The sequence below is a fragment of the Cololabis saira genome, chromosome 9, assembly GCF_033807715.1.
Source record: "Cololabis saira isolate AMF1-May2022 chromosome 9, fColSai1.1, whole genome shotgun sequence".
In the NCBI taxonomy this organism is placed as follows: Eukaryota; Metazoa; Chordata; class Actinopteri; order Beloniformes; family Belonidae; genus Cololabis; species Cololabis saira.
This window is the reverse complement of record NC_084595.1, coordinates 12,668,472-12,694,665: the sequence shown is the minus strand read 5'-3', so window position 1 is coordinate 12,694,665 and position 26,194 is coordinate 12,668,472. Positions and strand designations below refer to the sequence as shown.

The window sequence follows — 26,194 nt, the reverse complement described above, 5'->3', positions numbered from 1 at the left end:
AATTGCATTTGGTTTTGATATACACCTTCTGGTGCAACCTAGACACATCATCAGTGTTGTATCCTGGCTTCCTGGGGTCACGGGGTGTTTGGGGTCTCACAACAGACGCCCTCGCCCAGGCGACCCAGCCGGGGTGATCAAGTCCCGGCTTGTGTCTAGGTAGCTTTTGTGGTAAGGCCACATGACCCGGCGATGATGGGACTGCCTGACTGCCTGTGGAGCGTGGAGGGTCCGGGCACTGTGGGTTGACTCCCGGCCTGGCTCCTCCTGCGTCTCACCAGGTACTTGACCTGTGCGTTGCACCACCTGCGTCAAACATTTCATTTTGGTCTGGTGGATCTTCAGACCACGCGGGTTCTCGCGGACTTTGCCACATGCTTGTGGGTGCACCCTCACGGGAGCTGCAGTTTGGGTTGCTGGCCCTCTCTTCCCCGGTTACTGTCTTTCCAGTAGTCAACTGTCTCTCCAACAGTCGCCATACTTTCATGGTCGTCATCCGTCCTATTCCCGGAAGTCACTGGCTTGGCCAGATCAACTGGTACAAGTGTATAATGAAAATAAAATGAAAAAAAAAAATACTATTTTTATTTTTCTCCTGCCAGGCCCTAACACTCTTCCATACTCATTTCTTTCTGCAGCCCCAAACTAAATAAATTGATCTAATTGAGTCTGCATAATAACCATGGAAACAAGCAAAACGTTTTTGTTGACTGGCAGAAAATAAGATAAAAGTAATCTTTGGCACATGCTTTGAATCGTGTGTTATTTTAATCTGTGCGTCAGCCTCTGAAGATTGCAAAAGTTTTTCTGCACAATTCACTAATCATTTGATCATTCGTTATCAGAATTCAAAGAAATGGCCATTTCTCCAGGTTAACGGTGGGTCGATGCTGACTGACTGCTGTGCTTCTGTTGGCATGAGTTGGTGGTTAAATCACGTGCGCTGCAGAGACGTAAAGGTTGTTTCTGCAGGTGTGGAGATCACGCCCGTGGGATGGTTTTACTGCGGCGTCTCCACAACTGCTGTGTCAAGTGTCGTGGACACAGTCGTTCACCAAGCGAAGGAGCGTCTGCAGCTCAGAGGGAAAGGCTTGGATATTTATGGAAGAGCTCATCATAAATGCAGTGATTCCTCAGAAGCCTGAACAGTAAAAGTCATTGTCTCTGATCTTTAACCAAGGTCAGGGGTTCTCTTTAACCAACACCTGTGATCATGTGATTACAGGAATGAGTAACAGCTTTTAACTCTGCATTGCCATTGTTGTATATACAGGACTGTCTCAGAAAATGAATATTGTGATAAAGTTCTTTATTTTCTGTAATGCAAAATCGGGGACATTCTCAAATCACAACAGTCTGTGGAGAGTACAGTAATCGCCACTTCTCCTTTAAATGGAAGCACTTTCAGATTGGTTGGTGCAGGCAAGTGGAAAAATAAAATAAGAAATTCAGGGTTAGTTGGATTCATTCAAATTCAGTCGGTGTTGTCAAGTCCTAGAGACCTCGTCACTTTAAACAGACAAATATAGATTTAAACAGAATCCTTTATGTTAGCTGACATAAGGTGAACCCATGCAAGTATTTGCAGAAGGTTTTTCTGAGTGATTATATATACTGTGTGTGCACAGGACTGTCTCAGAAAATTAGAATATTGTGATTTTCTGTAATGCAATTACAAAAACAAAAATGTCATATATTCTGGATTCATTACAAATCAACTGAAATATTGCAAGCCTTCTATTATTTTAATATTGCTGATTATGGTTTACAGTTTAAGATTAAGATTCCCAGAATATTCAAATTTTTTGAGATAGGATATTTGAGTTTTCTTAAGTTGTAAGCCATGATCAGCAATATTAAAATAATAAAAGGCTTGCATTATTTCAGTTGATTTGTAATGAATCCAGAATGTATGACATTTTTGTTTTTGTACTTGCATTACAGAAAATCACAATATTCTAATTTTCTGAGACAGTCCTGTATTATCTGAATTTGCATTTAGCAAATTTCCAAACAGACGTCAAACTGCTGGGTCGTCGTCGGGAGCAGAGCGTGAGAGAGCTGACACATTTCAAGTCTGTGACAGGGTTGTAAATATGCTTCTGTGGTTTGCGTACTCATCCTGTCCTGCTTGGCACAGAGCAGAGAGACGTGACAACCTCGTCATGTGATCAAAACTTTGATCATTTTCAAAGTAAATGCCTCTGCAGGGGTTCATTCATATGCTAACAGGAATAAAAATCAACACACTGCACTTAGTATTTATTTAGATTTCTGAAATAAGGTTCAAATTTCCTTAACAAATGTGGAAACATGACAACTGAGAAGTACCTCCCTGGTTGTCTTACAGTTGTTTGTGTTCTTGAATGATGAAATGATCTTTATCCAGGTGAAAAATCCTGTCAAAACACCTTTTAATCAGGTTCAAGGAACAGCTGCTTCAAGGTTTGTTTTTTATGTGCCAGAAATATATTATCTGAAAAAGCCACAAAATACAGAAGTAGAGAAACCCCAGAGGAAGTCTGAACTATGAAAACAAAGGACCCAACACAGACCTGTGAAGAAGAAACAATGTGGTCGTCTGAACAGGAACTTTGTCATAGAAGTGCTGCTAGCAGTTCTTCATTTACAAACGTTCACGTCTGTATGGTCACATCATCATATTTACACTCAGTTATCGGTCCTGTTTGCAAGACAAGAAGGTGACTGCACAAGAGCATCTGCCCTTTAGCACTACGGTAGCTTGTAGTCCATACATTTTCAAAGTCAGACCTGCATTTCTTTCAGAATGACAAAAAATCTCATCAGAAAACATCAAGTTGCAGTTTCCCCGTTTAAGACACGCACATGATGATCAACCTTTGGATCAGAGTCAGCCTTGTTCAACCATTAACAGTCACCCCTTATTTCTGTCCGTTTCCATGGAAACAAAAGAGCACAGGTATGAAACACAGTCGCAGCAGGGCCTAATCCAGGTTTACTTTTGGTCTCCTTTTTCCATCTCCATCAGGCTGCACATGGTCCACCGGTTTGAGGAGCACAAACCAGTCAGGGGATTGGTAAAGTTCAATGTCAAGGAGGGATGGCAGCAGAAACTAGTCCTCTTTTTCTACCTTAGATGCCACTGAGGATGTTTTTGACTTCTTATCTGAACCGTTCTTCAATCAAATTCTCTTTTCTGCTTTACTTGCTTTACTTTTTTTGCTTGATTCTATCCTGGTTTCTTATGTTTGAGGTAGGTCTGCTGTTTGTTGATTTTGCTTTGTCATTATTAGGCCTGGAGCACTGACAGTGCGAAGGCCCTATTGTATCTGTAGGAATTGTTTTTATCCCCGTTTTTATTTTTCTGACGAAATGAGGGCCTTTTTGCCCCCCTAAACGTGCCCCAAAAGTCACCAAATTTTGCACGCAAGCCAGGCCTGGCGAAAAATTGGATATTTAATGGTTTGCATTAATGGGCGTGGCCTAATGGCTCAACAGCGCCCCCTAGAAAACTTCGTGCCTCAAGCCCCACAATACGGTTTGACGTACATGCACGAAAATCAGTACACACCTGTATCATGTCACAACTTAAAGAAAAGTCTCTTGGCGCCATGGCCGAAACCGAACAGGAAGTCGGCCATTTTGAATTAATTGTGTAATTTTGGCGCAATTTATGCCATTTCTTCGGCCGTTAATGCGGCCCGAACCGTAACGTGCACCCAGGTGTGTTGTACATCAAAATGTGCGTCACGATCCTACGACGATGGGCATTAGTTTTCTCAGTCAAAAGCATTACCGTGGCAACGATAGACGCCAAAAAACGCCCCCCCCCCCCTTCATCTGATTGGTCCATATTTGATAGTTCCCACTGTCTGCAATAACTTTTGAATGGTTTGACATAAAGACTCGTGGGTGGTGTCTTCGGACTCGGTTTTGAGTCCTTGAACATAATTGGTGCAAATTAGCCCCGCCCCTTCTTCTGATTGGTCCATATTTGATAGTTCCTATTTTCTGCCATAACTTTTGAATGGTTTGACATAGAGAGTCGTGGGTGGTGTCATCTGACCCGGTTTTGAGTCCTTGACCTTTATTGGTGAAAACTGCATGCGCAAGGGGCCCGTTCATCGCTGCTTTCAGCTTTAATTATTATTATTATTATTATTATTATTATTATTTATTATTTTGCTTTAATATACAGTATATTATGAGCGACAGCACGTGGCTAAGTGGTTACCATTGTTGCCTCACAGCAAGAAGGTTCCTAGTTCAACTCCCTGGCCCGGCGGGAGTCTTTCTGTGTGGAGTTTACATGTTCTCCCCGTGCTTGCGGGGGTTCCCTCCGGCTTCCTCCCACAGTCCAAAAACATGCATCGTAGGTTAATTGATGTCTCAAAATTACCCGTAGCTGTGAGTGTGATTATGCCTGGTTGTCTGTCTGTATATGTGGCCCTGCGATGGACTGGTGCCCTGTCCAGGGTGTTCCCCTGCCTCTCTCCTGTAATGAGCTGGGATAGGCTCCAGCAGACCCCTGTGACCCTGCAATGCTATAGAAAATGGATGGGTATATTATGAGCTTTATTAGTAAGTCTCACTTTTATGTATTTAGATTTTTTTCCACCAGCCTTTGCATCAACTTCTAGGCCTTTATTTGTTCATTGTGGCTTTCTTGCGAGAGTCAGAAAATGCTGCTATTCAGGGAAAAATGCATGGAGAGAAGCTGGACAGGTGATCAAACCAAGCTCATCGATGCTGCTGCCACTCCTGATAACATCCAGTGATCACCGACAGCGACACCCAGAGTGACAGTTCCCGTAACTACAACCGTCACTGCACAGAAGCGGAAGACGGGAAGATGAAGCGAGTTCATGAAACAGCAATCATGATCAGCCTCTGCTTGATGTGCCGTCACATTTTCTCAAAATTGAAACTTCTGTGAGGAAAGTGTCTTCAATATCTTCAATGAGAGAGTGAGAGTAGTGATGCCTATGATCGTCGTAGTGTACAATGAAAGCCACAGATGAAAAAAGGTGACTGAAGTCACACATAAGTAAAAAGAAAAGCTCAATCGTGGGATCAGTCCTGTTTACCTCATCAACTTCTGAGTGCATAAGTGAGTGATACGACTCTTTAATTTTACCCTTTCCTCCTGCTCAACAAACAACCTGCCGGAGTAATGAGACTGCAGAGCATTGTTTTACAGATAAATAGATGGTTGCCTTAAAAGTCATTGTTTAACCATACAGACGATGGAGCTGCACCAGGTGGCAGCAGAGTCTAGTTTTATTCTGCTCTGCTCTTGTCCTTGTCAGGTTTAGTTAGTGCACCTGAAAGTTCAAACCAAAAAGAACAAAAAGTCAATGTTATTGCCATGAGCAGTTTTGCGGACTAACTTTCCAGCACAGTCAGGGCACTTATACAGTGTGTTGAGTGATTACATCATGAAGAATGGAGGTGTTTTGACAAAGAAAACCAATGAATTGTCCTGATTGTACAAGGGCTTTGGAAATCACCAAATTATCCAAAATCACAAGATGGTTTTTATTGGAGTAATTCTAATATATGTAACACAGTTTAATGCGTTTACACACAACTATTCTAGGCTGAGACCTTTAGAGGTGCTCTGCTCCAAATGAAAATGTTCACAATCCCGTCTAAGTACTTACTACTAGGAAATAAAGGAAATAAAAATCTCACAAAGTTAAGCTCTTTTACCACTCTGTAAAGAGCTATAGTGAATCAATCAAAACTTCATTTATAAAGTATTTTAACAAGCCACGAAGCAGCCAACGTGTTGTACAGGTGAACAAAAATACCATGAAATACAAATAAAAGCAGTTAGCAAAATCAAAAATAAAAAGCAAAAGACAATGCAAGGGCCGACTGATCACACTCGCTGGAGTTACAAGCCAGAGTAAAAATTGAGATTTAAAATCGTGGAGCGTGCTGGCAACCCTCACAGAACGAGGGAGGCCGCTCCAGAGCGTTGGCCTAAAACTGAAAACACTCTGTCCCCCGTGGTCACATATATGCACACACACATATACACAAGTACGTATGTGTGTGTGTATATATATATATATATATATATATATATATATATATATATATATATATATATATATATATATATATATATATATATATATATATATATATATATATTTATGTGTGTGTATGTGTTAAGTGTTCTTTCACTGTTCATAAGTGCAAACAGAACATAGTTATCATATAGTCATCAAAGTTAGCATATAATCATTAAAGTTAGCATATAGTCATCCTAGTTATTATATAGTTTAAGACAGTGTCTCCCATCCTGGGGTCCGGGCCCCCCCTGGGGGGGCGCCTGAGATCTCTGGGGGGGCGCGAAACTTTGTGTGTAAAAAATTATATTTGCGCATGTTAAATAAATAAAAAACAATAACGCACCTAATGGAATACTGTAATCCAAGTCTGTATAAACCCACGTAGTATTTTAAAATGACCAAAATATATTTCTAAGTTATTTAGCAGGATAAAAACTTAATAACTTATTATTATATCATTATTCAACATTTAATCATACTACTACTCCGACAGGTTATTAAAGGAAAAATGTTAAAAATGTTTGCGCTCATATTAAAAGAGACATTTTTCTGAAATTATTTTATGTCCTTGCAATTATTTTCTGTGAGTATTTTATACATTGGTGACACAAAATGAAGGTGAGAAAGACAAAGTCATATGTATACAGGGTAAACCAAAGAGAAATGTATCACAAAAACATAATTAATGTTCATTTTTTCAATTAAAGATTTGTAACAAATCACTTTACTCTTTTGGTGCTAGTATGTACGGGTCGGGGGGCCCGGCTGGTCTTAGACACAAGTAGGGGGGCTCCAAGGACAAAAGGTTGGGAACCCCTGGTCTAAGACATCATCTTTGGCTGTGATCACAGTACAATGTTTCATGTGAAAATTGGCATTGTGTCAATTCCTTTGTTATTCCTCTGACAGAACTCATGACTCAATGTCCTTCATCCTTAGCAACAGAGTGGGCGGGGCCACTACAAAATAATGGAGGAAAGTTTAACTTTGTACGTGTACAGAAAAGTGCTTAAAAACCTCATTTTTTCTTTTACTGGCCAGGCAGGTCGCTGGTGTCTTGTTATAAAACTGTATAAGTTGATTACAGATGTCACACATATACTATTAGGAGACAGTATATGTGTTTCTATGTGTACTTTTTGTACACATAGAAAGTTACGATTACCCCGGTTTTGCGGTAGTGACCCTGTCCACACTATTACTTGAGTTCTTTTCAGAGGCTTAAAAGGGTCCTTTATTCTTATGTTAAGTCTATTCCATCCAGGACTATTATTAATTGTCATTTTACTGCAAACACACATGGTGTTCTGACTTAAAACGTCTTCACTTTGATTAGCTCCATAAAAAAGTTTACAGTCTAATTAAATCCTTAGGCTTTCTCCAACACCTCACCGTTCCATTAAGCATTAGACATATGACAGTTTTTATGAGTATTCTCTAAAAGACACATCTGTGAAATCAAAAGAGCCAATAAAACCATTCTGAAAAAAAATCATTCTATCACGATTGCTGAAGCTTTTTCCTGATTAGTCCACTGAATAAACTGCTAAGTGATCAAGTATGTGGACGAGAGAACACACAAGGCTGTTTATTTCACTTCTGTTTGCTTTTCAAGCTGTTTATTTACTTTGAGAATGTTGCTGTCTCTGAAAGTAACCTTTGACACGTGACTTCCTCGGCTGTGCTGTGCTCCGGTCCGGCTCGGCCCGGCTCCCGGGAGGGTGGGCGTCAGTGGGCGGGGTGGCCCCGGGCCCCCGGCAGCAGCTCCGCCTGCATCTGCAGGAGGGGCAGTGAAAGTTCACAACGCAGTGGAAGAGGGAGCAGCTGACTTCAGACTCCGGGCTGGTGTGTGCACGCGCGTGTTCCTGCAGCTTCATCTCCACAGAGCAGTAAGTTCAACTCAACCCTGAAAAAGACATCTTTCAGCCAAGACAACGAGCTGATTTATGGATATTGAGACTTTGTGACTTTATACGGACCGTTTGTAATGACATTCTTCAGGCCTGAGATGCTTTTAAAAGATTTTCATCACAAAGTGCTTATCTTTCGTTGCAAAACTTTTTCTTCCTAAATTTGGTCATAGAGCCAGTTTGGTCTAATCAGATCCAAATCTGTACCCCGTTGTTATCATTTAATTCAGTCTGTGTTGGTTAACTTTATGCAACATGTGAAAGTTAGTCAACACTTTTGGCTTGGAGCTTTCTGAGTTGTGAATGTCAGCTGCGTTTGCAGAATACACTTGGGCTTTTAAGGAAACGTGAAGTCATCACCACTCCCTTTAGGAACTGTTATCGGTGTTTAATTTACTTGATTTATCCAAACAAATGTCCTTAAATTCAATCGTCCTGCGTCCAAGATAGGATTAAACTTGAATTTAAATCGTGCTGACGGTTTTTCCTTCATGTGTGCTTGCTGTGATAAAGCTGGGGCCAGCAGAGTTTCTGACATTCTTAGGAACTGACATTGTGACCTTTGCAGCGATGCATGGATGGCCGTCAGCAGCAGGTGGGACTCATGGCCGACACAAGGGGGAGGGCGAGAGATGATATAGAAGACAAGGAAGGTTTTTCCCTACAGCTAGACATACAGTTGAGCTCTTGAGGAGATACTTACAGTGAATGTTTTCTTTATATGGACATGTCCGTTTCAGTTGTTGAGGGTAAACGCCGCAGAGGCCTCGTATTTCTTGGTTACTGGTTCAATGATGTTCCTGACATGTAGTGTTAATATGCAAGAATATGCAAGAACATCGTGGATGTGCAGCGTGAGCTTATGTTGGCTGAAGCTGTTGTCCAGCCCTCATTCTGTCCCCTCTAAACTGACAGTGGTCAGTCTTCCTGAAACTCACGGTGGGAGCAGGGGTTGCCGTGGAAACCCCCCTCCCTTCCACACGTAGACCCCGCCGGTGTGATGACAGCATCGCTGTTTGGATTGCCACATTGTGAGCAGACCATCGACGCCGTGGGCTTTCATTCCTCCTGCTCATTGTATAATGTGTGTGTTGACCCGAGCTTGTGTAACTGCTGCCACGTTACAGCGAGGAAAGTAGAAACCCTGCAGTTGATGGCCCATCCCTGCGCTGCCAGATGTTTTCACACTGAGCCGCACATCTGCTGGAGAGTCAGTAGATGATATCACTAGTGTGCCTGTTTTCCAGGTTCATTCAGCCATGAGACTCGTACAGCTTATGGCTGTACGAGTCTTTATCGTGGAATTAAATGCTATTCTTTCTCTTGGAAGCAAAGTAGCCGCGGTGGTTTGGCTGTAGGGCAGTTTGTGGGACAACGTACACGTACAGTACCTGGCTGAAGCAGCAGCACTCTTCTGTTTCTTCAGTGTGAATTCATGAGAAATCTGTTAGTCAGGAATCTCAGTCATCCCTTTTCCATTTGTTTTTCATTAAGCCGTGTTTTCCACACTCTTTTGCTTGTCTCAAGTAGAATGAGAAGTTATAACTTAATGTGGTGGATTTCAGAGAGAGACCACACTGTGTGCCAGGAAGATAACTGAGTGAGCAGGCTAACACACGAGCGGCCTGACAAGCTGCGACTAAACTCTTAACACAACAAATACATTCAGAGTTTAACTGGAAAGAAATTCCTCTGCACTGATCAGGGTTAGGTGCACTATAATGTTCACTGATTCAAAGATTTAATCAAACAACAGTTGCAGGATTACGACGGAGTATTAGGGCCAAACTAAGACAAAAAAAATTTGGAAATTACGAGAATAAAGTCATAATATAATGAGAATAAAGTCGTAAAATTACAAGAATAAAGTCATAATGTTGCGAAAATAAAGTCGTAACATTACGAGAATAACGTCTAATTTACGAGAATAAAGTCGTAATATTACGAGAATAAAGTCGTAACATTACGAGAATAAAGTCATAACATTACGAGAATAAAGTCATAATTTATGAGAATAAAGTCGTAATATTACAAGAATAAAGTGTTAATTTATGAGAACTCTAACAGGAAGAGTGTGTTAAAATGTTGAATATATAGCATCTTGTGAAGTTATATTTATATTTTATAATATATTTAATATTACGACTTTATTCTCGTAATATGACGACTTTATTCTCAAAATATTACGACTTTATTCTTGTAATATTACGACTTTATTCTCAAAATATTACGACTTTATTCTCGTAATTTTACAACTTTATTCTCATATTATTATGACTTTATTTTCGTAATTTCCTTTTTTTTTTTTTTTCTTAGTTTGACCCTAATACTCCGTCGTACAGGATAGATAAACACAAGGAGAAATATTATAAAGATGGGCGTATGCATGACTGAAAAATAAGAGTCTATTGATTTCTACCGTCTTTTGTGCACCACGTGATCATGTGACCACTACCAGCTTCATCACATACTGTATCCCATAATGCAGCTGCTCATATGACCATCCTAAAGACTAAAAAAGTCTAAAAGACTGATGGACACTCAAATGCCAGGAAACTTTTAAAATGTCTGACTAGCTGTGCTGCTGCTATCCACTAGACGTTAGCAATCATTCATATCAGTACTGTAATCAAACACTGGAGCAAAACGTCTAGGGATGAAAAGCGAACAACATCATATGTTTGACTCAATATGAATAACAGGTCAGAGCTGTTATGAGCAGGATTAGCTCAGTGCTCAGCGCGATTCTGAAGTTAGGAGATGTAAGATTTTTCCGACCTTCCAGTGGAAACTCTCAACTTCAAAAATCCACACTACAACGAGAATTTGTTATCATCTTGTGTGAATGCTTCGGCAGCCCACAGAGTTTTGATGTATTCTCAACATGCTAAAGAGGAAACATGCACTTCTACACCACGGTTTTACTTTGGTCAGGAAGCCTAGACGTCAGATTTTTTCAGTCATGTCTGGTTTAAATTCCTTCCCCGTAGTGCAGCATCATAGCTGCTATCGTTTGAAGCTTCCTGCCCAGTTTATCAAGCAGACTTTCATTGAGTAAACTTTAATCTTCTGGGCTGGAAATGCTCCTTGCCATTCGTTTTGTTTGATCTATGTCACCGACCCTAAATGACACTGTGTGAGACATGTGCCTAGGGTTGCCACCTTTCAGAAATAGAAATAAGGGACGCCCCCTGATTTCAGCAGCGCAGGAGCCAAAAAAAAGCCCCAAAACTTCTAAACTGAATAAAAATGTGTTTATTTTATATGAAAAAACAAAATGCTTTGATTTAAAGTTTAAAGTGCTTTAATAGCATTGAACTTGCATGACTGTACAGACAGCCAACCATATAGCAGCTGAAATAGCCTCCTATGCTACGTATGTCCATATCAGCCCAGATGTAATATAGCTTACAGGTGAAGAATATGGTGTAAAAGTTAACTTATTTCAATAATTCAACTAGAATATGGTGTAAAAGTTAATTTATTTCAATAATTCAACTAGAATATGGTGTAAAAGTTAATTTATTTCAATAATTCAACTAGAATATGGTGTAAAAGTTAATTTATTTCAATAATTCAACTAGAAAATGGTGTAAAAGTTAATTTATTTCAATAATTCAACTAGAATATGGTGTAAAAGTTAATTTATTTCAATAATTCAACTAGAATATGGTGTAAAAGTAAATTTATTTCAATAATTCAACTAGAATATGGTGTAAAAGTTAACATATTTCAATAATTCAACTAGAATATGGTGTAAAAGTCAATTTATTTCAATAATTCAACTAGAATATGGTGTAAAAGTTAATTTATTTCAATAATTCAACTAGAAAATGGTGTAAAAGTTAATTTATTTCAATAATTCAACTAGAATATGGTGTAAAAGTTAATTTATTTCAATAATTCAACTAGAATATGGTGTAAAAACTAATTTATTTCAATAATTCAACTAGAAAATGGTGTAAAAGTTAATTTATTTCAATAATTCAACTAGAATATGGTGTAAAGGTTAATTTATTTCAATAATTCAACTAGAATATGGTGTAAAAGTTAATTTATTTCAATAATTCAACTAGAATATGGTGTAAAAGTTAATGAAAATACGGTACAAATCGTGTCCCGTATTAGTTCAATACGGGACGCAACATTTTTTTCTCAAATAAAGGACAATTCCGTATTTTACGGGACGGGTGGCAACCCTACATGTGCCAAACGTTTTTTTTTCTTTTCTTTTTGCAATGATTGCTCTCCGTCCTTCTTGTTTTGAACAGATCCAGTCAAAATGGTGATCCAGAGGCTTCCATGCTTCACTGCCATAATACTGTTGGTATTAAAGCTGGCCAGTGCCCAGTTTGAGCAGCTCGGTTACCCTCCGGGCTACCCGGACCAGCCGGAGGAGCAGTACACCCCCCCGGTGCTCCCACCAGACACTCCCAGGATCCAGCTCCGGCTGGCGGGGGATAAGAGGAAGCACAACGAGGGCCGGGTGGAGGTTTACTACAAAGGTGAGTGGGGGACGGTCTGCGACGACGACTTCAACATCCACGCTGCCCAGGTGGTGTGCCGGGAACTGGGATACCTGGAAGCCGTCTCGTGGTTGCCGTCTGCAAAATACGGAAAAGGAGAAGGTAATTAATTTTTTCCTATTATCAGATGAAAAAACTTCATAACTCCAGACCAGGAAAAGGTTGGAATGATATGGAAAATGGGAAGATGTAAAAATAAAAAGCAACGATTCTTACATGTGCTTTGACTTTCATTTTTCTGCCATAATACGAATAAACTGTATTTCATGTACCGGTAGATATAAATAATTTTATTTGTTTCCATGGCTGCAACGCTTTCCAAAAAAGTGTGGATATTTATCGTCTTAGTGAAAATAGAAAAAAAAAAAGAATGCATGTATTTGGAAAAGATGTTGCTCTGAAATCTCTGTACTTCTCTGCATGTTGCCATAATTGGGGAGTAAATGACCTTGATACAACCCCATAACCATCATGCCCGCCAGAGGCAAGTCTAGAGTCTCTTGGGGCCCCAGGCTAAAAATTCACAAGGGGCCCCTCCAACAAAAATTTGAATAAAGTTTGAATTGTGCTCATTTGTATTGTTTCAAAATAAAATATAAACCCCACTGGCACAAATGCACAATTATTTCCATCCATGCACATTCTCTGAATTTCCTCCCAATGAATCTGTCACAGTTTGTTTTCAGTTCCTGTTTTATTTTGAAATCCCTGTCTGTGTTTCAGTTTCTGCCTTGATTGTCTGCACCTGTGTCTCGTCAACCCTGCTGTGTATGCTTGTCTTTCCTTTGCTCCCTGTTGGTCCGTGCGGTTTCCATCCTACTGGTGTCCTGTCAGGGTTTTGTAAGCTCTTGTGTCTTTTGTTAACCCTGCTCTGCAGCGCTTTTGGTTTTGTTTTTAGATTAATAAATCACCATCTTTTGGACCTCCTGCCTCCTGGTCTCTCCTGCGTTTGGGTCCGACTCAACCAACTCGTGACAGAATCTTCTAACTTAACATTCTTAGCTTAGCGCTTTGATTTGATAGCTGAACGAGTTTTGTCCATTTGGTTTTCACCCTGCTAAAGCTGATAGCAGGTTTCTTTATTGTGAAAATGACCATTAGCAGGACAGACTGAGCTGCTCTGAGCGCCGCTAGCTTATATTATCTGCATTACTCACCACTTTTCTTGATGCGTTTTTTGCTCCTCCTGTCTTTCTCTTTTCTCACTGCTCTTCATTTTGATAGACCCGGTTTCACAAAGGAGGTTCAACAAACTCCAAGTCAAAAAACGAACTCAAAGTTAACAAACTCATCAACGGCGGTCAGGTTCTGGGATTCACTATGGCAATGCATACAGTAGTAAGCGGAGGCGATCTTCCTATTTTAGTTCGCTAGAACGGAAAGTATACGTGCATAAATGTTATAAATATATGCATGTGTTCAGACTAAAAGACTGCAACAAAGGAAAAAAAAGAGTGGGAAGGGAGAATGTGTATTTAATGACTGTAATATATTATTCTCAATTCAATGTAGGCGCAATCCTAGTGGTGGAAAAAACCCCAAAACGGTTGAACAGAAGGGAAGGCTGAAACATATTTCAAACTCAAATGTAACAGGCAGTTGTATTCACATTAAGACGTTTGGATGAGTGGATCATAATGCCAAAGGGACATTTCTTTACTCACGCAAGTCTGAGCAGGAAACTAATTATTTTGAGCAATTAATGTTAACTTTTAAATCATGTCAATTAGGCTAATTCATGACTTTGTGGCTACTGGAAAACAAATAAAACTGGAACGTTCGTGTGTGTGTGTTTGTGTGTGTGTCTGGGGGATGTAAGTTTGTTACTTTTCTTGCAGTTCTGCATTGTTCTCTTTTTACTTTAACAGAATAGAGTATGTTCAGTATCTACGTCATTATCAATAACTGACATTTGCAAGTAAATATCGGCTTATATGATAAATAACCCGAGGTATTATAGATATTTGTGATGCACGGATGGATAAGATCTCACTGAGACCGAAAAACAAGAAGACCCAGTGCTCTTTAAAAACAATCAAATATGATTTGACCACATTCAAATCTGTTCATTCTTATACTTTTCTGTCACAAACGCGACATCTCATCGTTGTACAGACTATACAAGGAGATGAATGATTTGTACCACATTTGCTGACAATGTGGAGATCCTCTGTGCACGTTTGGTCCTCTCAGACTCCCCCTTTACTACCAACTTCTCTTAACATGACGTGGTAAAAAGAACGTTTTTATTTGTTTTATTTCATCTCCTTACCAGCACTAAAGTGGTCAGTATCAACTTTTACTGGAATGTGTTACAGCCGTCACATGCAAAGATTGCTGTATAGTAACAAATTAAATGGTGTTGACTACAAAAAACATGATATAACTTAAATTGTCCTTAAGAAATAAAAGTCAAAGTAAATGTAAGAATCTCAGGGTTTTGTTTCTGTGTATTTCCCTACAGTTCCAACTTTTAGCACTTTTCATTTGTGGTCAATGTTACGCTGAAATATTAACTTTATCTTTCCATCCTTTTCCATTACTAAAAGGAAAAGTATCCTAAAGGAAAGTATTGAGTAATGTCTCTTTTATCCTGGAAGGACCCATCTGGTTTGACAATCTCCACTGTGGCGGCAAAGAAAGTACTTTGGCGGTGTGTCAGTCGAATGGGATCGGCGTTTCGGACTGCAAGCACAGTGAAGATGTAGGCGTGGTGTGCAGCGACAGGAGGATCCCGGGATTTAAATTCGTCAACACACTGCCCAACCATGTGGAGGTAAGCTTGTAGAAAAACGGCCCTATTTCCTGGCATTTGGTGCGTTTCCAGGAGACATTTCCTCGCTGGCTTTTCTTTTCTTTCATACTTGATAAGGCACCCTTTGGACTCACAAAACGTCACACATAGTTGTACTCCTAACTCCTAACCCTTTTAGAAATAAATCTTGGTTTCCTGGCTGGAAACAGCTCTGTGCACTCAATTAATAGCCTGTCCCAGGTCTCCTAAAAAGCAATCCTTTCTAAATAGCCTGCAGTGAAAGTCTGTCAGTTCACTTGATGTTTAACAGGTCATTTTAAGGCGCTGCATTCATAACTGTCAGTCATTTAGCTGATTGTTTAAAAGCCCGGCTTAACATTAATTCCTTGCTGACCAGTGAGTTCAGAGCTAATGACCAACATAAGCAGAAGTTGTGCTTGTGCACACTGTGCAGGCCTCGCACATTCCAATGTTATGAGCAAACTGCAAACCGTAGCGAGCACTCTGCTTCGGAGTCTCTGTCACTCACTATTATGCCTCCGTTCGGAGTGTTCAGTGTTCATGTGATAGGTTAAAGAGTTGTGATGAATTATTAACTAAGAATTTTGTTTTCAAGAACGATCCGCACTTGTCCAGGGCGTTGGTTGACAAACAGAGTAATTGTATCTTTCCTTTGTGAATCACTTCACAAAGAATGGTTGTATGTGCAGAAAGGCCACAGCTGATAGGTCGCGGCTTCTCCAGTGAGTCACAAACTCTGTTGTTTAGGCACCAGCTGTTTCTGTGCATTTCAGTGCAAACTCACGCTTTTATTCTTTTATTTTAATTATTTTATTTATTATTGAGCATTAATAACACAGCACATGGATACAGACACAAAAGGATTATAATGCTCATTTTTATATTTTAACACCCTTGCCCTCCCATCTAGGGTTGCCACCCGTCCCGTAAAATACGGAATTGTCCTTTATTTGAGAAAAAAATGTTGCGTCCCGTATTGAACTAATACGGGACACGATTTGTACTGTATTTTCCTTAACTTTTATACCATATTCTAGTTGAATTATTGAAATAAATTTACTTTTACACCATATTCTAGTTGAATTATTGAAATAAATTTACTTTTACACCATATTCTAGTTGAATTATTGAAATAAATTAACTTTTACACCATATTCTAGTTGAATTATTGAAATAAATTAACTTTTAAACCATATTCTAGTTGAATTATTGAAATAAATTAACTTTTACACCATATTCTAGTTGAATTATTGAAATAAGTTAACTTTTACACCATATTCTTCACCTGTAGGCTATATTACATCTGGGCTGATATTGACATACATAGAGTAGGAGGATATTTCAGTTGCTAGTATGGTTGTCTGTCTGTACAGTCATGCAAGTTCAATGCTATTAAAGCACTTTAAACTTTAAATCAAAGCATTTTGTTTTTTCATATAAAATAAACCCCTTTTTTTTTTAAGTTTAGAAGTTTTGGGGCTTTTTTTTTGGCTCCTGTGCTGCTGAAATCAGGGCGTCCCTTATTTCTATTTCTGAAAAGTGGCAACCCTACTCCCATCCCCTGAACAGGTTGGACACCTAACCAACAGAATTGTAAAATTGAATGAAATAAAACAACATAGACCAATGATGAAGAGAGCAAGTTAACATGCACATAAATAAAAAGTAAAATAAGGCCTATCAACATTGAAGCTGTGCACTAAACAAAATACGATTCACATTCACCAGTGTAAGTGGCTGCTATGCGGTATCTAAGTGGGCACAATTCTAAGTTTACTGATTGTTGCATCTTCCCAAAATAAGTCACTGTCCACACAGGAAACTCGGTTTGTGATGTTTACTGAACCAGCTTTCAACATACACGGCTTTATCTGTTTACAGGCTTCTTCTTCTGCTAACAACGTTTTCTGTAACATACTCAGTACGCCCCCTGCTGGTGGGACTATTAGGTACTGCAACATACGTGTTACTGTTGTTAACTCCAAATAGCTAACTGTAAGAACAAGGAATATAACTGCAGGAACAAATGCACACAAAGGATCTGCTGCGATAACACACTGATATACAGTAACACTGGATCCCAGACAGAGAAAGATTTGTCCCTGGACCCCCTGAGAGTATATTTTATCTTCTCCAACTGTATGAATTGAGTCAGATCACTAAACCATAAAAATACTTTGGGTGGATTTTTTGACTTCCAATGCAATGATATTCTTCTTCTTGCAACCAGAGTTGTAAATGTAATAATATTCTTATAGCTTTTCTTTAATGTTGTATGTCTAATACCTGTAGTACCGAATATGGCCACAGCAGCATCGGGTTGAAAATCAATTTTCGGTGCTTCTGACAATGTTTGAAAGATGGTGGACCAATAATTTACCAGGGCAGGACACGACCAAAACATATGCCTTAAATCAGCAGGAGAGTTTCGACACATGTCACAACTCGCATCTGTGTTAGAATATATTTTAGCCAATCTTGCATTGGAAAAATGCATGCGATGTAGGATCTTGAATTGTATTATGTTTAATTTGGCACAGGAGCTGTCATTTACTCTTAATAGAGCGCTTTCCCTCATGCTTTTATTCTGTATCATGCTAGATAAAAGAAACAAAATAAATCAGTTCACTTAAATGTATCTCACACACAACAAAAGAACAATCTAATTATCGTGCCAAGATGTCTTCAGTTGGTGTCATTAGCTTCTGATTTCCTCCCACAATGCAAAAAACATCAGGTCATTTGCAGATTCTGGATTGGTGATGGGAGGGAATGTGTAGATGTGGCGCTGTTCAGGGTGGATCCCTGCCTTTCACCTAAAAGGAGCTGGGATAGGCTCCAGTAAATCTCTGTGACACTAAATAAGATATTAATAAGCAGGTATAGACAATAGATATGGATTTTAGTCATATGTTTGGAGGCAAGTTTATATATATATAGCACGATTCAACAGAAGGTAATTCAAAGTGCTTTACATCAACATTAAAAGCGGCAAGACATAATTAGACAGTAAATAACAAATAAAATGAAATAAAATTATGAGAAAAGAAGGTAAAACAATAAAGAGTAAGCCTTACTATACTTTCTCAATCCCTACGACAATCTTTTAAGAGGATGTCAAGGAAGAACAAACTGCTAAGAACTGCTTTTATGGACCATTTTGGGTCTTATGTGATCTGGAAACTCTTCATTGGGCTGTAGCCAGGTTTGTGTGCTTTCAGAGGATGACTGTTTTCCTACATAAATAATTAACTCACAAGAGGTTGTTTTTAAAAATGCAACAGCAGGGGAAACATAATATTAAAAGTAATATATTCTGACCAATAAGAATTTTACTGCTTTTTCAAATGTATCTCCACCCAATTTTCCATTTTTCCGTTGCTTAGAAGTGGTTGGTGTAATGTTTTGACACTCGTTGCATATTGTGGCCTAATTTGAGATGCGTGGTGAGGAACACGTCATGGATTGTGGGTCATTTTCTCCCTGCTATGCAATATGTTGCTGTAAACCGACTGTAAAGGTATTGTTTAGAAGGGAGTTGTTGGACTGTACCGCTTTGATATTTTGACTTAGGAATGACACAGACATCTCATTAAGCCTTATTTTGTCATATTTCAATTTACTGACATAAATTTAACTCTTTGAACACAACATATGATTTAGCTGAGTTTATCTTTATCTGCTATTAACCTGAACCATAAATCATTCTGAAGTTGAACCCTATTGTTGTTGCATTTACTCTGAAAGATGCACGGCCGTGATTTCCCAGACAGACATTTAGAGAACTGTGTTCCTTCACATATTCTGTCAAAAGCATCATCAGCTTCAACACATCCTCTGTTTTCAGACTTCCGTCCTTGATACTGGGACACTACTGACTCGAACCCAAAAAAACATCACTCAGGAGCATTTTTATCAGAATAGGCAGAGCTCCCTCTGCAGGGAAGTTCTGTGCTACTCCATATTCTGCAAACGTGCTCCATAAGAACGGTCCAACACCTGGGTAATTTTCAAAACTGCATGCTAGCTACTGAGAATACAAGACAGTGTGCAGCAGCTCTGGGTAGTGCTACGGCAGTCATCATTAGTACTTTTGTGGCTGTAAAGGCTACTGTATAACCAGAAACTGGCTATGTGACCACTGTGACTGGCTTCCATCATAATAGCCCATTGCATTATGGTATACAGTATGCGAGGTAGACTAATGCAGAGGTGTCAAGTAACAAAGTACAAATACTTTGTTACCTTACTTAAGTAGAAATTTTGGTTTTCTATATTTCACTGGAATAATTATTTTTCAGAAGACTTTTTACTTTTAATCCTTACATTTTCACACAATTATCTGTACTTTTTACTCCTTACATTTTAAAAACAGCCTTGTTACTCTATTTCATTTCGGCCTTTAAACAAAAACTATCCAGTTAAATTGCTCCATCCGGATAGAGTGAATTTGGTTGTGGTTGTTTCAGATGTTCTTGTCCAGTTTTGTTCTTACATCCGTTCCCTCAGATTCCTGCAACTAAACTTGGATGTACATTCCAATAAAGGTTAGGATAAATGATAACATGCCTCTGAAGTTTGACTTTTTGCACCATTACAATACTTATAGGCAACTAGTCATCATATCTTCTGCTCTCTGAAACACATGTTAATGCTCAATAGTACACATATATGGTTCTTTGATATATTTGCATTATACTAAGCGGCATTCATTTTCAATGGCTTTTGTCCTTAATGGCTTTCTTCCCCCTTACATTACTTTTACTTTTATACTTTAAGTAGTTTTGAAACCAGTACTTTTATACTTTTACTTGAGTAAAAAACTTGAGTTGATACTTCAACTTCTGCAGGAGTATTTTTAAACTCTAGTATCTATTCTTCTACCTGAGTAAGGAATGTGAATACTTTTGACACCTTTGGACTAATGTTGCCATATGGAAATGTTTTTCAGTAGTTGCACACCATTTTTTTTTTTTTTTTTTTTTTTGCATACTGAAAATGATGCAATTGCTTGCATTCTACATACCTCATTTCCGCCAAAATTGTATAAAATAGTAGAATTATGTGTAGTTTCTAAAATGGCCCCTCTTTTAACTCAAAAGTATTTAGGTATAAAGATGTTTGATGGGATCAGATATACTTGGTTTCCAAATAAAAAGGCTCACAGAGACGCAAGGTAAAGATTTAGATCTCCAGTACGTGCAGCTGGACAGGTCTAGCCGTCTGGAGTCTGGCTGGGATCGCAGCTAGGAAAAAAAGAAACTGATTCAGCTTTTCCATTTACTGAAATAAGTCACACGTCCCCACCCCCCCCATCCCTTCCCCGGCTTGTAAAACACATGCAGCTGGGAGCCCCACTCTGCCGCAGAGGCCTGGCCTCACCATGTGACGGTGCACCCAGACACACGCACTGGCGGCTAATGGCAGCGATGACGGCATGTCGCGGGGGGTTTTTGTGGGTTGGAATGATTAGTAGGCTGCAGGAAGAGAACCTATCAGGTGGTGGGAAGCTTGGTACATTGGCTTAATCCAAAAACCCACAAAGGAAATAGCCAGAGAGTGAGCTAAGATAGAGGTGAAGCATGAACCAAAGGTCCCTAACATGTTTTTGCCTCTCATGTGCTCTTCATTTTCATAAAGTGGAGGCTGCTTTTTTTAGCCTTTCTTAAGAGATATGCAGAAGGCAAGCATCCAATGTCCTGAGTTTGTTCTTTTGTGGAGTTTCCAGTAGGAATGGGCGATATACCGTTAAAAAAAATTCCCCACGGTAAGAATTTGACATCTCGCGGTAAAAACGATAAATTCCCGTTGATGATAATAATAATAATACATTTTATTTATATAGCGCTTTTCAGGGCACTCAAATGACATTTTTGTGTAAAGCTGATTTATGGTTCTGTGTTAAATCCACACACAACGTACGTGAAGGAAGGAAGGAAGGAAGGAAGGAAGGAAGGAAGGAAGGAAGGAAGGAAGGAAGGAAGGAAGGAAGGAAGGAAGGAAGGAAGGAAGGAAGGAAGGAAGGAAGGAAGGAAGGAAGGAAGGAAGGAAGGAAGGAAGGAAGGAAGGAAGGAAGGAAGGAAGGAAGGAAGGAAGGAAGGAAGGAAGGAAGGAAGGAAGGAAGGAAGGAAGGAAGGAAGGAAGGAAGGAAGGAAGGAAGGAAGGAAGGAAGGAAGGAAGGAAGGAAGGAAGGAAGGAAGGAAGGAAGGAAGGAAGGAAGGAAGGAAGGAAGGAAGGAAGGAAGGAAGGAAGGAAGGAAGGAAGGAAGGAGCCTGAAATAAAGAAAGAAAGAAAGAAATGAGCCTGAAATAAAGAAAGAAAGAAAGAAAGAAAGAAAGAAAGAAATGAGCCTGAAATAAAGAAAGAAAGAAAGAAAGAAATGAGCCTGAAATAAAGAAAGAAAGAAAGAAAGAAATGAGCCTGAAATAAAGAAAGAAAGAAAGAAAGAAAGAAATGAGCCTGAAAGAAAGAATGAAAGAAAGAAATGAGCCAGAGAGAAAGAAAGAAAGAAAGAAATGAGCCAGAGAGAAAGAAAGAAAGAAAGAAAGAAAGAAATGAGCCTGAAAGAAAGAAATAAAGAAAGAAATGAGCCTGAAAGAAAGAAAGAAAGAAAGAAAGAAAGAATTGATCCTGAAAGAAAGAAAGAAAGAGAAAGAAAGAAAGAAAGAAAGAAAGAAAGAAAGAAAGAAAGAAATGAGCCTGAAAGAAAGAAAGAATTGATCCTAAAAGAAAGAAAGAAAGAAAGAAAGAAAGAAATGAGCCTGAAAGAAAGAAAGAAAGAAAGAAAGAAAGAATGAAATGAGCCTGAAAGAAAGAAAGAATTGATCCTGAAAGAAAGAAAGAAAGAAAGAAAGAGAGAAAGAAAGAAATGAGCCTGAAAGAAAGAAAGAAAGAAAGAAATGAGCCTGAAAGAAAGAAAGAAATGAGCCTGAAATAAAGAAAGAAAGAAAGAATGAAATGAGCCTGAAAGAAAGATAGAAAGAAAGAAAGAAAGAAAGAAAGAAATGAGCCTGAAAGAAAGAATGAAAGAAAGAAATTAGCCTGAAAGAAAGAAAGAAAGAGAAAGAAAGAAAGAAAGAAAGAAAGAAAGAAAGAAAGAAAGAAAGAAAGAAAGAAAGAAAGAAAGAAAGAAAGAAAGAAAGAAAGAAAGAAAGAAAGAAAGAAAGAAAGAAAGAAAGAAAGAAAGATACCGTACATTCCCGTTGATGACGTTTTTGTGTAACAAACATGGTGGATCTGAGAGCGAGATAGATTTATAGTTAAAAAGGTGGAGTTGAATTGGTATTTTTCTTATCGTTATCGGGATAAATGCCAGAAATTATCGTGATACATTTTTTAGTCCATACCGCCCATCCCTAGCCTTCAGCAGTTTTATGTAGCATTGTCTCGCTGGACTGGAACAAGCACACCCTGACGGTCGGTGTTCAGCTCTGCATCTGAAATATTTACTGTGGCATTTTTCCAGTGTATATTTAGACAGTTCCTGTCTGGCTTCGAGGTCGACTGCTGCCCATCAGTTTATGCTGAAGTGGATGTAGAGGCCTTCGGAGGTCTGACCTGCAATTATCCGCTTCTGCTTCGTTCCACAGCAAAAACCCGAGGAGTTCCAGGGTTTATGTTGGCGGCAGCAGTCGGGGCATCCTTGTTTATCCAAAGGAGTTCAACAGTGATGCATTCAGATCTCTAAACTTCATTTATTCAAGTCAGCGCCAAAAAGGTTCAAAAGGGACGTCAGAAGGGAACTTTGTGTCAGTTGTTGAGGTAGCATGGAGATGTGTAATTAGGGGCTGAGTACTGTAATTGCAAAAGTTTATGGTGCATTGCACCAAATTATGAGTCATTAAAAGCTTTTGAAAAGCGTGAACAGGAGGGTGTAAAGTTGGCTTGGAAGGTTTTAGTGACATCACGGTGGGACACTGAACACAGCTTTGCTCCCCATGCTTTCAGCTAACACATGAATCAATAATATGCCCCTCCAATTCCCAAAAATTTGCCAGAACTTTGGCAATTTCATTTTTTTAACAGAAGTAAACAATTAAGGCTTTAAATTTATTGATATGATGACTTTTTATGGATTCATAATTTTTTGATTTTTCTATAGTTTTTGGTTTATTATGAATAATAGGAATCTGGTTCTGATTTAAGTGTTTTTCTGCTCTAAAGTGCTTTTGGTAAACACATTTTTGGTTTAACCTCAATATTTGAGTTTAATCCCGGGCACCATGGAGTTTTTGATCAGTTTGGCAGAAAAACAGCCTGGTTTGACGATGTTTGGCTCTTTTTTTTTCTCTCTCTCAGTATGATGTCGTGTTCTGACAAATCCTCCATGGGCATCCTTCTAAAACAAGTTACATCAAACATGTGGCACGAATTGAAGCCGTTCTCATTTCTTTATTTGCATTTTTGTCTCCATCTCATACATTTCTTTATAACTTGTATCGTCTCTCTGCTGCTTTTGTACTCACATGAAGATTACAAGCAGCCGTGAAGTCAGCTCAAGCACAGTTCACATGTCTCCTTTTCCTCCGTTTAATCTTTTTTCTCCCCTCTGAGGTCTAAAGTCAGCTCGTCTCATCAAACTGTTCATCATATTTATGAAGTGTATGAATACATGGTGAACCTTTGCAAATCTGAAGGTTTTGATCACATAGACATCGGTTTGAAGGAAGAGTGTCGTTGGTTTCACATCTGCCTGCTTTACTCTCTGTCTTCAGTCTCTGAAGACTGATGAATATTTTACTGGAGTGAAAAGAACAAATAGCTTACATTACTTTTGAATTTTACTGCCCAACTGCTATTGATAAAAGATGCATGCAGGGATTTCAGGATTCACAATACTTGTTTTTCTGTTTCCCTTCGCTGTCACATTGTAAAATGTGTGTTCCAGATGTGGTGAGGGAAGAAAACTCTTTGTTGGCTTGATTTAGGAGTTAGACAGTTATTCTTATTGCGTAAGCGCCACATCCGCTTACGAAATGTGAGTGGAGGCGTTTGGGAATCCAGTCTGGAGGTGCACTGACCTGCAGCTCCTGGAGCTCTCTGCCGTCACATGATCGTCATTAAATGTCGTCCAGAGGTGTCAAAAGTATTCACATTCATTACTCAGGTAGAAGTATAGATACTAGAGTTTAAAAATACTCCTGTAGAAGTTGAAGTATCAACTCAAGTTTTTTACTCAAATAAAAGTATAAAAGTACTGGTTTCAAAACTACCGTATTTAAAGTATAAAAGTAAAAGTAATGTAAGGGGGAAAAAGCCCTTAAGGACAAAAGCCATTGAAAATGAATGCATCTTAGTATAATGCAAATATATTAAAGAACCATATATGTGTACTATTGAGCATTAACATGTGTTTCAGAGAGCAGGAGATATGATGACTAGTTGCCTATAAGTATTGTAATGGTGCAAAAAGTTCAGAGGCATGTTATCATTTATCCTAACCTTTATTGGAATGTACATCCAAGTTTAGTTGCAGGAATCTGAGGGAACGGATGTAAGAACAAAACTGGACAAGAACATCTGAAACAACCACAACCAAATTCACTCTATCCGGATGGCGCAATTTAACTGGATAGTTTTTTTTAAAGGCCGAAATGAAATACAGTAACGAGGCTGTTTTTAAAATGTAAGGAGTAAAAAGTACAGATAATTGCGTGAAAATGTAAGGAGTAAAAGTATAAAGTCGTCTGAAAAATAATTACTCCAGTGAAGTATAGATAACCAACATTTCTACTTAAGTAAGGTAACGAAGTATTTGTACTTCGTTACTTGACACCTCTGATGTCATCTTTGTTGTTTATTCCTTGATCTTTGAAAACCGTAGGTTAGTTTGACACTGTGATCACAGTTTGTTTTTGTTTTTTTCTCAATTCGCTTTACTAGTGTTGTGCTAAACTCATCTCAGGACACTTTGAATTGTATAGCTGTACAATATGTTTTGCTTTCACAATGTCCGCATGCGCAGCATCATTTGGCAAAAAAACAAATCAATATATTACTACCACCATGCATTCATTGTGTGCATTTCAAGAGTGTCTATTTGATAGAAGACAGTGGATCCGTTGCATGTGATTTACTTGTTGGCTCTAGTTTCAGAGCCGCAATGGAGCCACTTGAGAAAATCAGAGTCTCGAGTTTTAGGAAATATTTAGAAAATCTTTCCAATTCAGCGCTCGTTCCTGCAGTCAGGTACACGGCATTGAAGTCAAACCCAAGTCCTTATTTAAAATGCAGGACATTGGTGATGCATTCAATAATTAAACAGAATTAAAGTCATTTGACGTGAGACGAAATACCGACCATTGGCAATTCCTTTGAAGGCCAAAGCCTGATGTTCATGGGTGGTTCGTGGGGTTAATGAATTACTGTAAAACACAGTGTAGAGAGGGTGTGACAAAAACACAGAACAAGATAATTTTTAAATATTGGTGTATTATTTTCAGGTGTTGAGTTGGACCTGAAACTGTCAGCTTTAAATTTTGTCATTGTTTTGCAGTCTCCTGAAAGCTGGGCTAAAATCTGCACATTTTCATCTGCAGATGCTTGTCATCTGCAGTTATCTTTTAGTTTCTTTATTTCGTGTCAGTTCCGCTGCCATGTTAACTTGCTTCCTCTCATCCAGTCATTGTCTCTGTAATTTATGCTCCAGTGTACACTCAGTTATCACGGCTTTGTGAAACATCTGCTTCCAGTTTATCTGCTCTTTTAATGGCTTATAAAAGGGGAAGTGCACACTGTGAGGCAAGATTCTCTGCATTCTGCACACTGCAAAAACACAATCCACCTTCAGCATGGGGTTTCATTGATGAGTTCTCACCGGACATTGTCGTTTTGATTTCTTCAAGTATATGAAGCGTAACATTCCCACAAGCAGACATGCAACCAGATCTCGTTGCACGTGCACCCAGCCTCTTGGTA

At 38.9% G+C, this 26,194-nt stretch overlaps 1 protein-coding gene across 1 annotated transcript in view; it reads left to right on the top strand.

Annotated features, from left to right (window-relative positions):
- Positions 1-7,866: 7,866 nt before the first annotated feature.
- The window catches only part of loxl2b (lysyl oxidase-like 2b), a 52,396-nt gene continuing 34,068 nt past the window's right edge, over positions 7,867-26,194 (top strand). Inside the window, exons 1-3 of the mRNA XM_061730508.1 lie at positions 7,867-7,954; positions 12,247-12,603; positions 15,102-15,277. Coding sequence (XP_061586492.1) covers positions 12,258-12,603; positions 15,102-15,277 — 522 coding nt within the window. The 5' untranslated portion in view covers positions 7,867-7,954; positions 12,247-12,257. The remainder of the gene's footprint in view (positions 7,955-12,246; positions 12,604-15,101; positions 15,278-26,194) is intronic.